The 22,210-nt window shown below is 38.6% G+C and overlaps 1 protein-coding gene across 3 annotated transcripts in view; it reads right to left on the bottom strand.

Moving 5' to 3' along the window:
- Positions 1-866: 866 nt before the first annotated feature.
- Itga6 (integrin subunit alpha 6) overlaps positions 867-22,210 on the bottom strand; it is a 74,284-nt gene continuing 52,940 nt past the window's right edge. For 2 of the 3 annotated variants that reach the window (XM_063259288.1, XM_063259286.1), the window contains 11 exons: positions 22,004-22,193; positions 21,827-21,910; positions 21,651-21,730; positions 21,437-21,514; positions 21,247-21,349; positions 20,130-20,303; positions 15,023-15,121; positions 14,820-14,930; positions 14,629-14,727; positions 8,789-8,914; positions 867-3,022 (listed from right to left, as the gene is read on the bottom strand). In XM_063259288.1, the coding sequence (XP_063115358.1) occupies positions 2,861-3,022; positions 8,789-8,914; positions 14,629-14,727; positions 14,820-14,930; positions 15,023-15,121; positions 20,130-20,303; positions 21,247-21,349; positions 21,437-21,514; positions 21,651-21,730; positions 21,827-21,910; positions 22,004-22,193 (1,306 nt within the window). In that variant the 3' untranslated portion in view covers positions 867-2,860. Of the gene's footprint in view, positions 3,023-5,096; positions 5,227-8,788; positions 8,915-14,628; positions 14,728-14,819; positions 14,931-15,022; positions 15,122-20,129; positions 20,304-21,246; positions 21,350-21,436; positions 21,515-21,650; positions 21,731-21,826; positions 21,911-22,003; positions 22,194-22,210 lie in introns of all 3 variants that reach the window. The other variant, XM_063259287.1, reaches the window with a different exon arrangement.

Raw genomic sequence — 22,210 nt, 5'->3', positions numbered from 1 at the left:
TCTGGGTGAAATAATCAAAGTGGATATACAAACAGGTGAAAAGAGGGTTCAAACCCACTGGCTCACTTTTTTGGATAACAACACCTGTTTTTGAAGAACCAAGAAGGTTAAGACTTATTACCAAGTATAAGAAAGATTATTTCTCAGAATGCTTTACAGACAACATATTTTAGATTGGAAATTTACTCAGCCCAGGTCATGCTAGATTGTCTAAGCACCATACATGCGTTACTTTCTCAGTAAGCTATGATAGTCCAGCTAGAGAAGTTTTACAAAACTGCTTAAATCTACATGAAATGCTTTAGTGGGGAAAGTTCTGACTGGATGATTCTATCAAATCAGCCCTGCTCTGACATCTGACATACGTTCTAAGAAGGAAGTAACTGAGTCATAGGAATTTTTAATTTTTATGGCATGGTACTCTTGCTGAATACTTTATCCTCAACTGGTATAAACCTTTGAAACGGATGAATCAATGCAAAGAGACAGCTTTTAATTTGTGTGTTTTTGTGGTACTGGGGACTGAACCTATGGTCTTATGCTCCCTGGCAAACACTCTACCACTGAGCTACTGCCCCAGCCTTTCTTAATATCTTGAATAGACAACCTGTAAGATCGTTTTCTGTTGTTATAAAAAAAGGAAATTTTAAAGACTTAAGCATTAACAAAACAAGAAATTCAAAAGAGGTTCACACCATTCCTTTTGGGTCCTTGTATCGTTGGTTGATGTAAGTTTATATGGGACATAGAAAATACACAAAAATATTGAAAACTTTTGTTTTGCTTGATGAAATAAATACAATTCAGGTTGTCATACTTTTAGAATACATTCCACATGTAACAAAGCTGTGCTACCAAGCAATGAACACTTTCATAAAAAATTTATTTCACACTTTTATACAAATATCCACAGGTATCTTCTAATCATGAAATAATTTTTACAATGCTAGTTAGTATAAAAATGTATCAAATGCAAACAGACCAGTGACTTGACTTGAGATGACATTTTTAACAACTATAAATTTAAATTATCATAACATTCTTGTTTCTTTGCTGTTAAAACTACCCCTCCCACCCCTCTTTTCAGGACATTCATTTTTATAACAAAGGTCTACAAACACTGTCAAAATACCAGCTTCTTAGTGTGTCCTATAACAAAGCCAGTGTGTTAGGCTTCAATTCACTCAAGGAAGAAACTGAGACTTTGAACACTGTTATGACCTGTTTTAAAGAAATTTTTGTAAACAAAATGCCATTTGCACAATTATTTTTGTGAATAAAACTTCCAAAGTATAGCCAGAATAAGTTCTTAGTATCCTGAAAGTGTAAGATTTGTGAAAAGAAAGAAATATTTTTTTGAAACTCCAAGGCAACAATGACACATACAGCTGTCTTGTTCTTTTAAAAGATACACTGCTTATACTACATTCAAATTAGCACCTGTTTGATGTTGCTCCCCAAATAACTTAATATATCAAAGCACAGTAAGTTGTAAAATTCAACTTTTCTAGCTACTCAGTCTCTATTGAATGTATAGTGACAATCATCTTTCTCCTCCCATCCAAATAGCTTTACAATTAAAACAATTTAAAAGATCTTGTGAAAGTTGTCCCCAAAGTTATTTGGGGAATTTGTATAGGCGAAGAAACAAAACAGAAACAGAACACTGACTCACTGAATGGCTCCAATGACATCTAAAAGTTAAGAGCTATGATGTTCTGCCTGACCAGAACTACGGTTTTGGTAACAGATACTCAGTAGTCTTACAGTGGAGGCGTCAGGACTCACCATCGGCACTCACCAGTTTCTGTTAAGCCCTGAATATATAATATATTTGCAGCAGTGAGTAAACATGTTCCAGAGTTCAAGGAACAAGTCATTTTCTCTAAAAGTTCCTGAAAGTTATAACATGAAATTCAGAAATATCACACAGGTCTCTAAGCTAAAAGGCTATTATCAGATGTCTGATAAGAATTAAAGTTAAATCCTCTTTCTTAAACCTTTTGGGTTGGGGGGAAGGGATGCCAAGAAGGAAATGTTATAATTTACAGATAAGTTATTTAAAAAACTCTTGGATACATTTACAAAGAATTACTATCTTTTGGCAGTAAATAATTTAGGTCAAACTAGTGACCTCCATATTCTAATTCTGATTGCTTCAACCAACATTAAGGATCTTTGGCCTGTTAGTCAATAACAAAATGGTTTAAAGAAAAAATAAATATCATATACAAACAAATATAATTAGCATTCAAGTCTGCTGCACCTGTGTTTTAGTGAAAAAGAGAAGGAAACCTGTGTGCATTTGGCGTGTACAAGGATTCACACATCTAGGAAACAGGAAGAGGGCAGGATAAACAATGTCACCTATTGCACATTTAATAAGACAGCACTTTAAACGGAGACAGGACTGCCCTGACAGCAGAGTCCTCAGCTGCAGGACAGTTAATCTGCAGGTCCTCTGGCCCTTATAGGAATGACGCTTGCAGTGGCAGACAGGGTCGGCCACTCGGTTAGTGTGGTGATCGTGATTCCCTCCTACAGCTACACCACCACGAGGATGTCACCTGTGTGCAACTGGCAGGCCCTTCCCCAGCATGTGTTAAGTCAGCCACGCCAAAAACAAAGGCAACCCAGAAAGTTAAATTAAGGCAGTTAAAGAAAAATCCGCTCCCATAGTCTTCAATTTGGCTGTGCAAAACAGGAGCCGCCTTCAGCTGCGTAACAATATCCACAGTTTCAATGGTAGCTTCGTACTGTGTGTCTTGTTGGTCTGAAATCAAGCTTCATATCGAACAGGCTTTTAAATCCATTTGCACGTCTGAGTTGGGGAAAAAAAGCATTTGGGGTACTGACCCCCCTAAGAGTAACTTTCATTTTCATTCCATTTTGTGATCCACTGTTTTTTTTCCAAGTTATCGTTATATTTTTCATCTTTAATCTCTCGTTCTTCTTTCCGGATCCTTACGGCATAGTATCGGGGAACGCTATCATCGTACCTAGCGCGATTAAAGAATCCACACTAGAGAAGAGGGAAGACAGAGACAGACACAGATTAGTTCATCTCAAGGAAACCAAGTGCAGTAAGTGAAATACCTAAGCTTTCTGTTCAGCCACGTCTACCTTCGGACCGAGGAGAAAGAGGTACGATTTTAAGAAAGCGCTGACAGATTGAAAAGAACAGGCAGAAGAAGTGTTAAAGAACAGTTGTAAAAGTGGAAGAAAAGTTCATTTTCACCTTGTCTTTACATTTCATATCAATGTAAAGTACTCTTTGACTGGCAAGAATCTGAATACTTCCATTTAAAAAAATCGTATTATATATAAAAGGTGTAACTTTCAGATTACTAGATTGCTTTAAGAACAATTTTTAAAGGCATAAATAAAAATTATTTCTTGTTCCTTGCCCGCTAATAAAGTGAAATTGGTCCACAGCTATGTGACAAGTTACTACACAAATAAGCCACCTTTCAATGGGTCAATTTAATAAGAGTCTTCTGTCTTCCCAGGCTTCGGTACACACATCGCATGTCTCTTTAGCTAGAAGGTAATTTACATTGCCTGGATCTGCCACTGTGCTTTTAATTAAACTGTTTCATTAATATATCACAAAGTAATTGCGTCCTGCAATTAAATCAATCATGTATTGCACAGGCCTTGAGGAAAGTATGCTACACTGAATTCTGAGGCACTTTAATTTCTTTTTTTTTGTAAAAAGAAAGGTAACATTTACATTCAAATTGTTAACGTATATATATTTTATTCACCTTTAAAAAATTATTCAATCTGATCCAAAGTATATGTTGAGAGTAAACCTGAAAAATTTGAATCAAATTGAATTTTTTCAAGGAATAAAAAAAATGCTATTGAGACAAAAATATTATCAAGTTAAAGATTCAGGTTGGAAGAAAGGACGATACTTAGAACAGTCAATTAATAGTTTATTTTTGACAGTCAGGAATAGAACACATATGTTGAAATGCCAGGGGGCAAGACAAAAATCATGTATCTACTTATTACTGTCAGCAGGCCAAATGAACCAAGTTTTGTTTTAGGGCATTTGTTGTACTCATTTGTTATTCTATGCAAACACCCCAGTGTACTTATAATTATTACAAAAATGACTGCTGTCTGCCCCATTTATAAAAAGAAGGAAATTAAAAATGGCAATACTGAGATTCATCATGACAGTACCAAGGAACGGGATTATAGGAGTAAACTCCCTCCCTTTATGCTCACAGAAATGGAAAAAGGAACCACCAACCATTACTATCATCATGGAAAAGCAAAATGTGAATTTAAAATCAACTGAGACCCAAGGTGGAATAAAATCTCTAGGAACATGAAACATGGTCAAACTCCATTACAACATATTCAAACAAAAAATGTTCAGTTTTTGTACTAGAAATTTACATACTGAAGGTTACTTTGGTAGATGACCAACTCCTGAAGTTGGGCATAAAGCTAATCATTTTCCGTTGTAATGGTCTTTGGCCTGAAGGAGATATGTAGGAAAAGGAAGCTGCATGCTAAGCTAGCATAAAACAATCTCTGAGCAACAGTAGAAAGCATTCCATGCCTGCACCATCATTTTAGAGCAAGAACAAAAAGATTACAGTGAGGTAGCCTCTTTATCAAGAGAACACATTTCCAACATGCAACAGGTTAATCAGGCAGTCAACACAAGCTTCTATCCCTGAGAAATTCCAAAATGGACAAGAAATCTGGGACGATTTCTTATGCATCCTTGAAATTCCAACTGGGATGCTATATGCTAGATTAACAACAAACTGCGATACTACTGGAGGTCTATAGCCCCCTTTTATGTGTATTATTATTTTCTTCATTGCTATGGGTGTGATTTAACAAGAATACAAAAGAACTCACCTGCAACAAAAGATCCTCTGTGCATTAAACAAAACAACTATGTATTTTCAAGTGAAATAAATAAAATAAAACCAAAGCAAGGCAAGCCAGTATGGACATTTGGCAACATCTGTTAATGGGACACACACAGCAAGCTGTTGCTCTTTACGTTAGCCACCACAACCATAGCAGGTCCCACAGCTAGCAATTAAAAAACATTGATCAATTACCAATTACAGAAGTAGATCAATACTATGCATCAGAAGTAAGCCTCTCTTTATCAGATGGCTGAGCATGGATCTCAGCCTTGTGATATGTGGCATCATAATGATCTTTCTTATTTCTTTTGAAGAAACCACACTACAAAGAAGCAAGGTATTTAGTCAATTTTACAGTTTTGTAGATAAGTGCTAAACAATAGAACACCTCAGATCTTAACCTGTTTTCTATTACACCTCATTTACAAAGAGACCACTTCTGACCAATCAGAAACGAGCAGCCAATTCATTATATTACATTGTGACAGCCAGCACTCCACACATTCTCCTGGTGTTGTCTCTGGTCAAACATTGGTATGCACGGTCAACATTGGTCACCTAATTGACTTTTCTATTTATAATAGAAATCCTAAGGATGAAAATCAACTTATAAAGGGAAAATGTATGTACATCAGGCTGTAGCTTTGGATGGTTTCTTCCTGAAGAATACAAGCTCCAAAAAGGAAAAGATTGACTTCCACAGGCTAGTAAGACAAAGGTTAGAAAATTCTCTTAAGTAAAGTTTACCACAATTCCTAATAAAATATAGAGAGACCATGAGTATTTTTCAACCTTTTACAGCAAATTTGTTCAATGCCATCTACTTGAGACCTTTGAATCTTTAGGGTGAGTCACAACACAAATTCAAGTACACTGTCATGAAAGAATGATTGCTCTCATTTTTCCAAATTCAGAAGCACTATGTAACTCTTAGATGGTAGGAACTCATGTTCCTCGGGTTAGGTCACTCTAAGTAAGTATAAAAGTAATATTCTACTTCTGACTATGATTTCCTTCATTCAACAATGGAGACCTTTTTCTATTTACTTTTACCTAAATCATAAGGCCATTAAACTGTCTTTCGAAATAACCTGGTCAAATAAAATCTCCCCCAGAAAATTCCACCTCCCAGTGTAGCAATCAGTAAGGGCACACTTCCAGATCTACTTTGTATAGCATGGCAGCTACGAGCTACATATGATATTCAAATTTAATTTAAGCTAAAATTTACAAGTTCAGTAACTCCACTGCACTAAGCTGTAGTCCACGTCTTCAATAGCCACACATGATGGGTGGCCATCAAATAGAATATTTTTGCTCCAGAACATTTCCAATATGATAAAGTTTTTGGGGCAGCATTAACAGTGAACACACTTGCTTTCAATAATGTGTTAATAAATAAATAAAATAAAAAGGAGGAAGAACCAGGAACTATTGTCTTGGCCTGTTGCCCAGCTTGACAACATTTTTAATATTCTTAGGCATGAATGTCTTCATCAGTAAAACAGAGGTGATTGGATTAGTACAAAAGATTTTCCTCTTTTATCTCAAAAAAATCAACCAAACAAAACAACCAACCAAAAAAACCAACAAAAATCCTGTTCAAAAGCCAGTATTTAAAGCAGATAACATCAGAACTTCTCTAGTTAAATTGGAGATTCCTTAGTTTTGCCACCTATGAGGATACCCAAAATCCAGTTTCAAGGCCACTGAACAGAAGAATAGAATTCCTTTTCCACCCCCTGTGCTTGGGATTGAATTCAGGGTCCCATGCTAGGCCAGTGCGATATTGCTAACTCCTAAAATCCTTTCTGATCCTAAAATTTCATTATAATTCAGTTTTAGAAGAGTATAAAATATAAAAATGACTTTTATGTGAGGGTTATAGAACTTATCGGGATATTTTAGGTCCCCTTGTGAGTCTGGATACTTAGCACTTCCAAAATCCAGTGACAGCATCTAGTCCAATCCAGTTATTAAACAGCTAAGGTAAATCAGAGCCCCAGGAAGGGCTCTGATTTGCACAAGATTATAAGCAGGGTTGGGTTTCTTAATTCTCAACCCACCGCCCTATGTCTCAATGAGGAATTAAGATTGCCAATCAGATTTATTCTGAAGATTGTCTTTGTGACCTCTTCCAGAGAACACAAGACCATCTTTAATACCAAACACCACATTCAGAGTTTTTTAGTTTTGTCTTTTTTTGGTGGTCATGAGTACTGAGCCTAAGGCCATGTGTATGCTAGGCAAGTACTCTACCACTGAGCCATATCCTTAGTCCTCTGCATTTAGTTTTTGATATCAAAATAATTAATCAGGGAAACTCCTATATCAACTAGCTAGCTTGTCAGAAGTGTGCTGCCTGAGGTAACACACATCGAGGTTAAATCTGGCTAACACTCCATGCCAGGAGAAGCCTTGCTGTGAGCAGAAATACCAGGCTTCAATCACATGTTTGGAGGATACCAGAAAATTATCTCAGATCAACAAAGAGAAGTTACTTTGAAGAGATGGAAAAAAACAAAAACCACAAAAAATTGCCTAATATTTGAAGTAAGAACTTCCTTGAAGCCTTGTCTATTATACCCTTGGATCCAACAACAGGAAAAAGATTGTTTGATTCTAGAAGGTTGTTGGTTCAGCCAAAAGCCTCTGGACCAGATGTTGGGCAGCCCAGAATTCTTGAAATTTTTGAAAAATGCTATGCTACACACATAATGTCACCAAATTAAAAAGTGCTAATATTTCTGCAGTGAAACTAACAAATAAAAAACAAAAACTATAAATATCTTTCCTTAATATTATGTCAGGTCTTGCCACCAAATAGTTCATCACAAACTGTTTTCAGAACTTTTTGGAATCTGGAATTGTAGATAGGGTATGACGGACCTTCCTTATTCTCTTGGAATGATGTGAAATTTATAGTTTATAAATCTTGGCAAATAAAATTTTATGCATCTCATATGTACTTTTTCCATAAAATAGACTATCTACAGATAAATAGGGGAGATGTATTTTATGTATAATCAAAAGACCAAATTCTTATGAGCACATATTGTGTGCAGACCACACTCAACATTTGATACGGGCTAAGACAGTTGCCTCAAGATGGAGTAATTCATTTCGTTCATTTTTTCTATTCCTAATCTAGCTGAAAGTATAACAAACCCCAATGGCTGTTGTGAATGTTCATTACTGAAGTTGAAATTAGCAGGAATACAGATTCAGATTAGTCTGACACTCAATAATTTGGCTTACATTCAGGCTTTTTTTTTTTTTTTCCATTTTTATCAGTACCAGGGATCGAACTCACGACTACCTACTTGCAAGGCAGGTGCTTATGCCGCTGAGCTAAATCCCCAGCCCCTTTTATTTTATTTTAAGACAGCGTCTCTTTATGTAGTTCATGCTAACCTCAAACTTGCAATTCTCGTGCCTCAGCCTCTAGAGTGCTAAGGTTACAGGCATGGGGCACTATGCCTGGATTTAGATCCAGACTTTGACCTTATTTTACAAAAATACTAAAGTCGTAAAATTTAAATGTGTCATTTGTCAAACATCCTGAACTATATGCAAGAGATACCAAAAAGTATGAACTTTAGAAATTTATGTACACCTTTTGTTTTGATTGACTCTATTCTGTTTTATTTCATTTGGTTTTATTCTCTTCAAAATTTAAAAAAAGCAAAAATGTATGTACAATTAAAACATTTTTAAATAGAAATTATTAGATATACAGGTGTTCATTGTAAAATTCTCTACTGTACATTAGAAAAGTTTCATGATAAAATGTTAGAAAAAGAAGGCAATGAGAAAGAAAGTTATACTATTAGTGTTAACTCACATTTTTAAAAACATGAAATGAAATGCTAGGTATGACTTACCTTCCAGAGGACAATCACTAACAAAGCAAGCATCAGTATCCCAGCAAGAATAGACACGAGGATGACCCACCAAGGGATTCCTGAATACTGAGCCACAGTCTTTGAGGGAAACACAGTCACACGAACCTATAAGCAAGGAAGAAAGCACATCACCATAAACTGGGGTTCAAGTAATACGCGGAGTCCGTAATTCTCATTCTGCTTCTGAACACATCTTGGACAACAATGATGAGTTGACTTTCCAGCGGAAGATCCTTTCTCTTATTACGGTACAGGACTCAAGAGACATCTCATTAAGATCTTAAACCAGCATCTAGAAAAAGCTAGTGTGTTCTGACAAAGTGTCATTTCTTTGCTATCTTTTTTGGCCAATTTACTTCTTTCAACAATTATCAATTAATAAGTCAGTCCTGTTTCAACTATATTCATGGTGCTTGGGGTCAAACTCAGAGCTTAGCACAGCCAAAGCAGGCATACTACTACTAAGCTATAGCCCTGGCCCTTAAACTGATATTCCTTTGGAAAATGGCTATATGTTCATTTTTGGCAGTTGGAAGAAAGGGTCAGCTTGTGTACAATTAGACTACAACTCAGATTTTAAAGATGTTGTGAGATATAAAAATAGGGATGAGCTGAATGACTAACTTCTTAGGATATCAAACTAAAGAGCTTCATAAATATGATTCCTGAGATGGCTGGATGCCTGCCATCTTCCACAAAAAATGTGTGAGGATAAACTAGACCCTGGTTTCATTCTGAGGGAATACAGCACTTAATCTGTAGCTGATGAAAAACTTAAAATACCAAAGAGTTGATAGTTGGCAAATAGCAATTAAATATAGTGTTTACCTAGAAACCTAAAAAGTTGCTTCTGGCAATGCAACAACTCAGTTATGTCCCTTCTCATACATTCACTAATGAAGTCTATTAGAATTTTAAATGGACTTTGTAAAGATAGGAGCTGTTTACCAAAGCATGCAAAGACTTAGTGATTGCAACGAATGATGATTTTGTAAACTACACTGAGTCAAGATTTACTAGTTGCAGTTTCTGGTACTTCTGAATTGACAGACATTAAGCAAAGGGCAAATAAAACTCATAAGACAGTCATTAATTTATAAGCAATGGTTTTAATTATTTTATTTTATATTAAGATTGAACCCAGGATGCTGTCTAAACATGCTTCTATATCTACACTGGGGCTTCAATACTTCTAGAATTCTTTTTTAAAAAATCTCATTCAAGTACATCCCTTCCTACTTCTAGAAAAATAGTGCATCACCTTATTGGACTTTCAGAAAATACTTACAAGCAGCAGAATTGCTTTTCTCTAGACATTTAATAGGTAGCTAGGAGTTTACATATGGAGTTTGCAGCGAGCTACAGTGTCTCAGGTAGCCAGCACAAAACCATCACCTTTTATCAGCAACCTGTGCCCTGTTACGCTGTAAATTAGGTTCCCCCGGACCCCAGTCCCAGCCCCAGGTGGCCACCAGGCTTATTCTCTATCTCTTCATTTCCCCCAACAGATATCTTAGCTCTAAGGTGAGACAACCCTTTCTTGAGATTGCTGAGTCCTATGCAGGGCAACCAGACAGGAGGAAAAAGGAAGAAATAGTGAAAATAGAAATAATATACTTATGCAGCTGATAATCTGATTATAATAAAACAAATGACTCCCCTTTGCCAAAGCTGTATCTTGTTTAAATTTTTTCCCCTAGAATGTAGCACATAGTGTATCCTGCAGCACAGACTACAGTTGCAGAGGCTGATCTCTGCAGGGAATCTGCCTTGTTATAATCACCATACATCAGTGCTTTAAAATGATAGGTAACGGGAGAAACCACTCCTATAAACGTCTGTTATCTAAAAACCCAAGGGATGACCAAGGTAATTTCTGATTTTGCAGCCTGGGCAGCTAGATAAGTGGGAATCCAGTAGAATCTCTACAATCCCAGGTCTTGCCATCTCCCAAACCAATATGGTAAAACAACTCACTGTGCATCAAAGACTAAGGACTGAGTCAGAGGCAGGGCTGTCTACACATTTATGGAGGAGAGAATTCTGGGGTCTAAAAGATGAGAGGCCAGTCAGCAAGACTGTAGTGTTTGCTTAAATTGTAATAATAGTATTAGTATTATTATTAATATTTTTATATGACAATCATTCTCCAGCTAAGGTGAAAGGAAGCGGGAAGCTGGCCTTTGGACCAGATAAAGGGACACTTTGACCAATGGTTAACAGCTTTTACTTTTACTAAATGAATGATAACAGCTTTAGGTGAGTAGAAATGGTGCAGACCTTTACAATTCCCAAAATACTTTTTCCTTTGATTTTAGTAACATTTAGGCATCTCCATGGAGATGACCTATGCATGCAGACCTTAGCCACTGTGTGCCCATGAGAGAAAAGGGCTCAAACTCTACCGATGCATTTAATTCCATCGCCAACCAGTACTGCCGAGACCATATTAGCTTGCCAGCTGCCAGAATACTTTTGCTGATTAGTCTAGGATGCCCTCTACTCTTACTGAACATCAGGATACAAAAACTCACCTGACGGGATTTTACTATCTTTTACTTCTCATATTAAAAAGTCTTATAAAAGGAAACATCTTAAATTCTTTCCTGAATTTAGAAACAAAAAAGAAAATCTCATTTCTCTAAGTAATAGAGTACTTATTTTTACCTATTATGTTTTATCTTCCACAGCCAGGAAACTCGCTTCCTATGAACGAAGTGGGGACACACACACAATTAACAATCCCCACTTTCTTGGTACCATTCAACATTTCTCTCCTGGAATACAAAATTCTTAACAAAATATCTCATTCAGTTTTGCTTCTAGCATCCAGTAAAGGGAAGGATTTCATGTGTTTTTAACAGGTACTTGGTAACTGTCTGGATTTAATTTAATAACTGATCTTAAAATATGGTCATTTAACCTGCTTTAACTGTGTGACTTCTGGCCTTGTTAATTCAAAGACTACTAACTTTGACAGTATCTTAAGAAGTGTTTTACTGGGTGGGGATTTCAATTACTCTTGAAATTGGGTAATGAAGAAACAATGTTTTTTTAAAAAGCAGGATTAGAGTAAAGGCAATGAGAAATTGTTTTGATGTTAAGACCAAAAAGAAAGACTGAATGATACTTTGATACTTTGCTTCTATCTTCCAAGAAAATGGTCTTCAGACTGGAAAGGACAAGGAAAACCAAGATGAAGATGAAACTATAACCTGTAATAAGTGAAGACATAAAAAAGAAAGGCTCCCTGATACCTGAATTAAGCTCAAATCTTCAGGCCCAGAAAAACTGCACCTTAAAATACCAAAGAAAAGTACAGGCACGATCCCTGAGCTATTCTATCTCAGAAATCACAGAAAATAGAGGAAGTATCAGAAGACTACAGATAAAGTGTTTCAATTTTCCTCAGAAATAAGTCCTAGATATAAGACTAGTAATCCAGTCACAGATCCGCCAATTATTAAACAAAGTAGGATCATGCTAAAATGTGGCTTCCCATGAGAAGTCTGGAGTTTTCTTAGCCCTAATATTATAAAATGCCCAAGACAACCTTATTCCCACTTGTGACTCAGCAACCAGGAAGGATACTGGGACCTCTGTTCAATCATGTTCCACAAGAAAGAGCATCTGAGGACTCTGGAGACCTGCGATCTGCTATCAGCTCCACTTGCTGGTCATGGGGGTTGCTGTCTCTGAATTTGTGACTTGGGATCACGTGTCACAGAGTAGAGGAACAACATCCCTGAAGTTAGAAAAATATGAGTTTTAATCCAGGACCTCATATCCTATCCTGAGTCTATTTCTTTGTTTGTAAAATGAATATGATGCCTACCTTGATGTTAGGAGAACATGTGATGTTAAACAAACAAAGTATTTAGGAAATTGTGGACATTCTATTAATGTTAGTGCCTTCTTTCTAAAGTGTTGAACTTTTTGCAGCTCTAAAAACTCTGTGATTCTCAGAGTTGCCTCCTTGTAGTCATTAGAAACTGTAGCAACTGTCCATGGCCAGAAATGGGGAGAAAGGAGTCTATGGAGGTGTGGTTTACTTGACAGTCCCTTAGGATGCCTAATAGATGAGGGATGGGCGGAAGCAACTTGCAGAGATAACTGAAAGCCAAGGTGACCGTGTGTCCCAGTGAGCCTGGGATAGCCTTTATTCAAGCCATCCATCTCAACAAATATATTCTAGTTTGGATGATAAATCCAAGGTCATTCTAAACAGCACTGTATTTCAGAAGCCAGACTGATTAGGGAGGTTCGGTGAGTTTTCAGCTACTGAACTCATCAAAGTCAGAACATTTTCATAAGTAAATCAGCTGATGAGTGGAGGAGCAGCAGTCTACTTGGCAAAATGTTCCCATTTGCAATTCCTACTACAACCAGATCCTTCTACCACAAGAGCCTAATGCAAATCTCTGGGGGCCACCAAAAGGAACAGCTTACTAGTGGATCACTACAAAGTCCCGCTCCTTGGTCTGTCCCATATTTTTGTTAATTACTGAATGGAGACACAGAAGGTATACTTCTTGGTTTTGAAAAAGAAATTCTGCACAGATAGAAAGTTGAGACAGCAGATGCTCAAAGACTCAAAATTACTTTACAATATGAAACAATGGGCCAGAAGCAAATCACATACAATGTGAAGATACATTTAAAGACATACATTTAGATTTTTTCAAACTGCTCAAAAACAAGATACAGGAAACACAGCTCAACAATGGATTCTGGTGAAACCACCCAATAAGTTTCAGTAGATCACAACAGAAAGAAATTGAAACATACTGTTTCATGTTTGAAAGCCTCATTTCAGGCTGGGGGAGTGCTGATATGGTGAGAGTAAAGGCTCAGCATAAGGTGAACTGAGAAGAGCACACCTCAGTCACCTGGTCCATGTGGGATCACACCACCCAGAAAGAAAGCAGGTCAGGAAGGGGAGAGGCTGGGACCCATCGGGCTGGGCCTGGATGATGCAGAACTTGACAACTAGGTAATTCTCTCTGAACACAGCAAGAGAAGAATACTCAAGGCAGAACAGCTTACTTCAAGGCCAAGAGAGCAAATTTATTATAAGTTTGTTTTAAGGGACATAGCAGGAACATATTTTACAAGACTCAATTCTAGAATCTTTTTTTCCCTTTTTTTGGTGGTGGTACAGGGCTTTTCCACTGAGTTATATCCCTAACCCTTTTTATCTTGAGGTAAGATCTCACTAAGCTGCTCAGATTGGCTTTGAACTTATGATCCTTCTGAAGCTTGAATTACAGGCATATACTACTACATTCAGTGAGAACATTTTTAAAAAAAAATTGTACCAAGAATTAGACCAGGTCCTTTGAACTGAGCTATAACACCAGCTCTTTCTATTTCTAGTTTTTGAGTCAGGTCTTGTTAAGTTGCTAAAAGTTGCCCAGGCTGGACTTGAGCTCACAGTCCTCCTGTCTCAGTCTCCCACAGTGTATTCTAGGAGCATGCCACTGTGTTTGGCTGGGAGAGATCTTTTTAAGGAACTGCAGCTGGTCACCCCGACATGGGCATTCTAAGGGCTGTAAGGTGCACCTGCTTCCACTGAGCCAACAGCCCTCACCCCTGCACCTTCCTGCTGAATGAAAGACCCCAGACTTACTTCCTTTTTTCAATGATTCTATTAAAACACAGGTTGGGGTTGCAGAGCCTTAAGATTTTATCTGCTTCCTTCTAACTGGGAGAAGAGGACTTCGAGGACATGAACACTGAAGAGCATAATTCCAGGCTGTGGGCACAGGGAGAGGAAGACGAACTGGCCCTGAGCCAAGGCAAAGCTGGGAACCTCTCACCTGAGTGCCTGCATGTGGCAGCTTGATATTCCCAGCAGCAGCAGTCACTTCAATGTAAGCTCGCACGAGAATGTCCAAGTAGTTCATCTTGGAATATTCCTGTTGGGAGATAGTGGATGCGTTACATAGTAACAAATGTCCCAGGTGGTGGCAAATGACTTCCAGGGGATAGCCTCATGGCAGGGCCACACCTCTAGAAACGTGCCATTCCATAACCTTGACCGCAGAACAAGGGCAGCCTTGCTGTCCAGCCCCTGCAGCGGGCACCGGATGTTCACACACTTCACATTCACGCTGCAGTTCTGGAGAGAGAGGGAGACTGGCCGTCAGGATCTGCTATGTGCAAAGCCTTCCCCATCCTGTTCCATGTTCCCAGTTCTGGACAAATACTCACAAGGGTCTGGTATTTTCTTTCAGTAAACAAAGAAAATTTTCTCCTATCGTCTATCTGTTTTTCAGCAATTTCCCGTTTCATTCTTGACTTGTGGGACTCCTAAAAAAAAAGTTTATGCACAATAGTTCCACTTTATGTAACTCTTTGTCAATATCATACAAACTTTCCTAGTAAGCAATGTCAAACTTACATAACCAACCATCAGTAACTTCACAAGTAAAGCACACAAGTAACTTCATTGTAAAACCAGCAAATGTTATATGACCACTCTAGCACCAAGTTTATGGACTAATTTCTAGGACTGGTTAAGTAGTTTATTCCTACTGTGACCTTTAAACTCAGGGAAAGAGAAAGATGCTCCTTCCTTCCTTTGTGCCCCTACTGAACTGTGAAAAAATGGCACCAAACCATGAGCCCACTGAGGTCAAGGACCAGTTCTTATTCCTGAATCCCTCATACCCAGCTCAGTACCTAACATGGTAGACAGCATATGCAGAATGGTCTAGTGAACTGAAGAGCAGCAAAAGAAGCAAAAAGACCCACTACAGGGGCTGGGGATTTAGCTCAGCGGCATAAGCGCCTGCCTTGCAAGCAGGCAGTCGTGAGTTCGATCCCTGGTACCGGTAAAAAAGTAAAAGAAAAAGACCAAAAAAAAAAAAACAAAAACAAAAACAAAAACAAACCCACTACGTGACTAAGTTGAGACAAGCACTGACAACTCAGTCATGTAAGTACTTTTAAAACTGCATTTTCCTATGCAAGCTGGATCTCCCTCATCTGAAATGCTTGGGACCACAAGTGTTTCAGATTGTGGAGTTTTTCATATTTTGGAATATCTGCATTGAGTTTACTTACTGGTTCAACACCCCTAATTTGAAAATAAGGAATCAGATTTCAGAGAATTGTGGGATTTGGATCTTTGGATTGGAGCTGTTCAGTCTGTATTTAAGATTAGGAGTTTAAGATTGAGAGGCCACCTCGATTCTTAAGCGTTGATGAGTATAGAAGCAGGGTCCTACTACAGAGCCTGCCACCAGCAAGTATTTAAAATAAAAGAACCTGACTTGTGTTGACAACCCAAACCTTCATCAAACTGGAGCATAAACAGATACCTAAGTATGGGCAGTAGAGGGTAGGTAAAGAGTGGCAGGTTTTGAAATCAGAAGGAGCTTGAATGCAGAGTTTGCCTCTTAACAATGAGAGACTCTGAGACAGTTACCCAATCTGTAGGCATGAGGGTAACAAGGATATCTCCCTCCTAGGACTGCCTAAAGATTAAAAGGAGAAACACATGGTGGGCATGATGGCACATGCCTGTAATCCCAGTACTCAGGAGACTGAGGTAGGAGGATCACAGCAAGTCAGAGGTCAGGGTGGGCTACATAGTGAGTTCAAGGCCAGCTTGGACTACATAGTAAAAACCTGTCTTAAAATAAATAAATAAAAATTAGAAACACAAACAAAATGGTTAGTACAGTGCCTAAGACAGTAAGTACTCAGTGAATACTTACTATTTTAAGAAATAAGAATGAAAGTTTTTAAGGTCATTTGCCAAACAGCCAGTATCTTTTGTAGTAAGTGTTAGTGATCCTGCTTGCAATGAACTGCCTCACTCCTGGGAACATGTCTCAATCCTCTTTAAAGGGTATACTGGGTCACTTGTATCAACAAGCACTGAGTGACTGTGCCTTAGGTATCATAATGGTCACCAAAAACAAACAAACAAACAAACAAACAAAACCCCAGCAATGGTCTTTGCCACTCCACACACCTGTGAGGAATCATAGGATATGTCCAAAGCCTGCCCCAGGAATGAAATAGTACAGGCCCCCACTCTCTCAGGTTGGAGGACATACCTCCAACAGTTGGCCTCTTTCTCCGCTAGCCATTTGGCAATCAAACTGGCAATGGTTTTGGGACCCACGATGTACACAGCCCAAGAATCCATCCAGGAGGACAAACTACAGGACTTGACTCCTAGTCCCCATGCATGAAGGAAAGAGGGATCTCCAACTGATGCTGGATGTAATAATGGGTCTAGCTGTGACCCAGTCTCACAGTGGGCAGCCCAGTACAAAAGTACTCTGATTTAAAACAGGAACAGTGAGGTTAAGCTAACAGGCAGATTTGTATACAGTGTGATTGCGTGTGATGAATGAAGAAAGGCTCCTACATGTGTACACGGACAGCTAAGTGGTCTCCAGGGAGTTGATACTATGGTTGCTGGCTTGGGCAGCTCACAAGTGACAGACAGGGCACCCAAAAATGACAGAGATCCAGCTTTGGATTCACTACTCCAGAATCAAGTGTGTTCATCCTGATAATTATTAGAAAGCCTACCCTGATGAATCCAATCCTCTTAAAGACTACCATGAAGAAACAATGCACCCAAAGGTACCCCACAAAATATATTGGTGTAACTTCTATATTGGTGTAACTATCACAGTAGACACCTTGATCTGTTTTGTCAAGTTACAAATTCAATGTATTGTTACTCTCTGGTTTCTTGTTCCATATCTCCTGTACTTGCTTTTTTTTTTTTTTTTTTTTTGTCTTTTTCCTTTTTTGTCGGTACCAGGGATCGAACTTACGACTGCCTGCTTACAAGGCAGGCGCTTATGCCACTGAGCTAAATCTCCAGCCCCTCCATATCTCCTGTAATCTCAGTGTTTGCTATCATTCTCTGGGTCACAACTCCGACAGACTGAAAGCCCATTAAAAGGCTGTTTTTGTTTTCTGCTACATACATATAATTCTTAGGTTGCTTAGCTGCCTACACCTAAATTAAAAATAACCCGCCCATGGATATGTCTAATCCTCCTAGGAGTACATGGAATATATGGAAATTCAGAACACTGGGAATTATGAAGGGGTTAGCCCTGTAAAAATTCTGAACTCAATTCAACTAATGCTCCTGATTGCTTGCTTCGGTCCTCTCTTATGATAGTATGGGCAAGTACTTCCCGCTTCCTGGGTTCCACTAAGTGCCAAAATATCTCTGCTGACTGAACAGATATGTTCACTGTCACTTCAGTTTCTCTGGCAGTTCCCCTTGGGACTTTCTTTGTTTGCTCTGACCGAGTGCATCAAGTATTTGATAGCACCAAAATGAGTTTTTGTGCACTTGCTTTTCTTGTACCTGACTTCTCTGTTTATTCAGGGCAACAAGATTCTGTACATGCTTTTGGTCATATCAAAAACATGATCCTGCCCGTATTAGCCAGAATAGCAATTAACAGGCAGCTTGATACTCAGTGCTACATCTATGGCTGGGAGCCAACCACAATACTCATAGTTAAGTGCTCAGACTGCAGGAGATTTTTACTAACACACAAACCTCAACAGACATGCTGTAAGATCAAACAGATTCTTTAGCTATAGTCACTCTCCAGAATCAAACAGCCCTAGATCATCTGACAGTCCAGTATGGAGGTACTAGCCTTTTCCTAGAGGAAGACTGCCGCTACTATGCTAATGAATCAGCTACAGGAATGCCTCAAGCATAGGGTCCCAAATCTTATGGTAGGATCTCTATAGATTTTCTCCCCTCAGGGACAGCAGCTCTGCTTGGACTTTTAATGGCCCTCCTGGCAGTTTTTCTTCTGGTACTTGTGTGATCTGCCTTCTGACATGCTTCCTGAATGAATGCTTTGAAGCTATGTACCACCAGCTCTTACTACCCCTTACCAGTGCCTTAGTACTGAGGAAACTGAAGAAGAAACTTCCCCATAATAAAAACAGGGGGTAATATACGGGCACAGTTATAGAATAGCAAACTTATAGACATTTTACAGCAAAAGATAAAAATCAGATAACTGCCTGCGGCATGCACCAGGAGAACCAGTGCTCCCAAGATCCGGCCATGGTGGGACTCAGGCAGCTTATTCACCTGCCCTCCTGGTAAAGGCCCGCAGTGTGGGCCAGGAAGAGAACCAGAACTCCCGAGATCCGGCCATGGTGGGACTCAGGCAGCTTATTCACCGCCCTCTTAGTAAGTACCTCTTGGTAAGCACCCATGGCATGGGCCAGGAAGAGAACCATTACCTGTGAGCCTACTGCCACACGGGCTGAAAATCAAGCCCCCCCCCCCCCGCCCCGCATAGCTACTGGGGATAGATGTCTCAACATCTCTTGGGAGGATGACCGTATGCAGTATAGCAAAACTGAGGATTTCCTTCTATCTTCTGTTCAAAGGCATAGGTGGTTTTCACTGTTTTGTTTTGTTTTGTTATGTTTCTTTTGCTCTATTCAGTACTCTCAATTGGTTTTATAATGTTCTATTTTTGGTTTGATTTTTCTATACCTAATTGGCCAACTATTGTGAAGTTAAGGAGATATACCATAGTACCTATTACTACTACTCCAGTATCCTACTGTGAAATCCTGTACCAATTTCACTGCATTGTCTTGATTGGCTTTGTTCTGTCTTGTGCTGTTGCATTTTTACTACTTTTAAAATAAAATTAAAAAAAAAAGTTAAAAATCAATTAGTGGCCTGTGACTATGCTCATGCTGCCCGTCACATAGTCTGCTGGGGTCAGTTAGCTTTGACTGCATCTAGCTGTTCCTTCTAGATCACATGCTAGATCAATTTGTCTATATCCAGCTGCTTGTGTTCTTCTCTACTTAGAAAAATATATAGTTTCCAACTTGCTTCAATGACTTCCTGTAGACTGGTCCCGTCAAGGACACATTTAACTCTACTTGTTCCACTCAAATCTGCTTCCCTCCTTCCCAGGAACCTACTTAGAACTAGCTTGCTTGACAATCTATGCCTTAATTCATAAATAATTATGTAATAACCTGCCATCAGCCTTGTACTTCCTGCTTGCAAATTGTATTTGAACTCTAAGCTGACTGGTGGCTGGTGATTTGGAACTGATTCCCACCAGTCTGACGGCATAATAAAAGTTGTCTTCTAACTCCTCAGTGCAAAGAGTCTTCCATTTGGTTTGATGCTGGTTTTTCTGCAACAAACTAAATAAGAGAAATTGTGGCAATCAAGAAAAGTCAACATGTCAAAGGGCCAGTCTCCTAAAGAGTCATGAGCCTCTTGAAAGTCAGCTTCTCTTATTTAAAGAGATGTTAGATAAATTCACCAACATACCTTTAGTTTCAGTGGGTTGATTTCATCTGGCGGCTCACAAACTATCTTTTCCAGTCCTTTGGATTCCACTTTCACCAAATATAGCAACCATTTGCCATTGCTAATTTCTTTTGGCCACTGAATATTCAAGGTTGCTGAGCCAAGGTTTTTAAGTGGTTTACCTAAATTAATCACCTGTTAGAAAGTAATAAATATTATCTCAACATATTCCTTTTAATGTGAAATTAAATAGCTATTCCTATTTAAGGAGACCCAATCATTACCTTCCTTCCTGGCACATACTAAATATGTATCATCACCGCAAAATTCTGGGGAAAGGGAGGTGAACATTAATTGCTGTGGTTTCTATCTGGATGCCCCCTCAATGCCTCATGCACTTGAAGATGGAGCTTTTGAAAGTTGATTGAATTATGGGGGAAATATGATATAAATGTAATATAAGGGGTGGGGCTTGATTGGAAGAGGTGGATCAATGGGCAACCCAGAAGAGTTTATTTCCCTTTCCAGTTCTTCCCTTTATTCTCTCTGGTTTTGGGGTACTGTGATATGAGTCTTTCCTCCATGTTGCTTCTGCCTGGAGCTAGCCAGCCACGAGTAAACTAAAGCAGCAGCCAAAATAAGCCTCTCCTTCTTTACACTGTGTATGTCGGGTACTGTGTCCCAGTCACGAGAAGGTGACTAAGACATGAACTGTCTTTCAAACTCAAGCAACAAGAAAGATGGCCTTATTACAAAGGAAGAAATCAACCATACATTCTGAAGCCCAATAGAAATTACTTTGAGATTTTTCTTTGTTTTATAGATCCTGGTAAAATGAGGATCAAATATTTCTTTATTTCTATACTACATATACATTAAAATTCTAGTAAGAAACAGACTACAGTAAACTTGATTCTGAATCAAAGGCCTAGGCTGACAGTTGTTTCCCACTCTTGAGGATAAAGCTTTTATTATAAACCAGCACATTGTTTAAAAATTGGCAAGCTTGCATTTAACTGAATATTTGTTTATAATGCTTTTTAGTAATATTAGCTACTTACTAAAATGACATATTCAAGATGGTATCTCAGATATGGCAGTTTCCAGTATAAGAAAAAGATCAACTGCTCCAACTCACCTTGAATTCATATTCTATTAAGCTTCCTACTTCATCCTCAGATTTCATAGCTTGTTCACCAACCACTGTACCACCAAAATACACCTGGGAAGGTTTAGCGACTCTGTTAAATTAAAAAACACCAGTTTTAGTGAGGATTGTAAATGGTTCTTTCAAACATTGATTTGTTATGCTAAACACAAACACTTACCCAGAGACCGATAAAAGCAGTTCAATAACCACTTTTGCTTTAGCTGTAATTGAAGCCAAATTATCTTGATTGCTTGTTCTGAAAATGAAAAGGAAACAATAGGGTACAGTCAGTTTTCTCATCACAATTACACTTCTTTTATGCATTAGATCAGTGCCAATTCATTGACTGCCAGGGTTTTCATGAAATAATTCTAGATGGGAAGGAAGCTTACGTTTCCAACTTTAGGTTAATGTCCAGATCAGTGGTGTCAAAGGTGAGCTCAGTTGTACTTAAGATCAAATAAAAAGTAACCTAAAAAATATAAATAGCTGTTAACACAGGTCAAGTATATGTATATGGTAATGATATTTAGAACAGTAAAATACAGTACATGAAGGTATCACTAACACTGGAATTTCTTTTAAAAGGATTTCCAAGTTCACAGTCTGCCTGGGAGCCATTCTGGTTGGCCACACAACTCAGCTGTTTCTCCTGTAACAGAGAAAGGTAACACACTGTAGCACAGTCATGACGGTGTGCTATGTGGTGCTGGCCCTCACCCACACGGACCCTGAAAACACTTACAGGGAAAGCCCTCAGTTCTCGGTAGGCTGAGTATGTCAGAGTGTCAGGAAATGTTGCTATGAGTTTGGCTTCATGGGCATCATCGCCATCTTTTTTGGGATTTCTTGGATCAGAGGGAATGTTTGTCACTGTTATTTCCAAAGCAATATCCTTCTGGTCTTTTAGAACTAGTTCTGGAACACCTTTTTGGCTATTGAAAAACAAACA

This window comes from Cavia porcellus, unplaced genomic scaffold (assembly GCF_034190915.1).
Source record: "Cavia porcellus strain 051 isolate PalLab524CR breed Dunkin Hartley unplaced genomic scaffold, mCavPor4.1 scaffold_12, whole genome shotgun sequence".
Classification (NCBI taxonomy): domain Eukaryota; kingdom Metazoa; phylum Chordata; class Mammalia; order Rodentia; family Caviidae; genus Cavia; species Cavia porcellus.
This window is presented reverse-complemented; position numbering and strand designations above follow the sequence as displayed.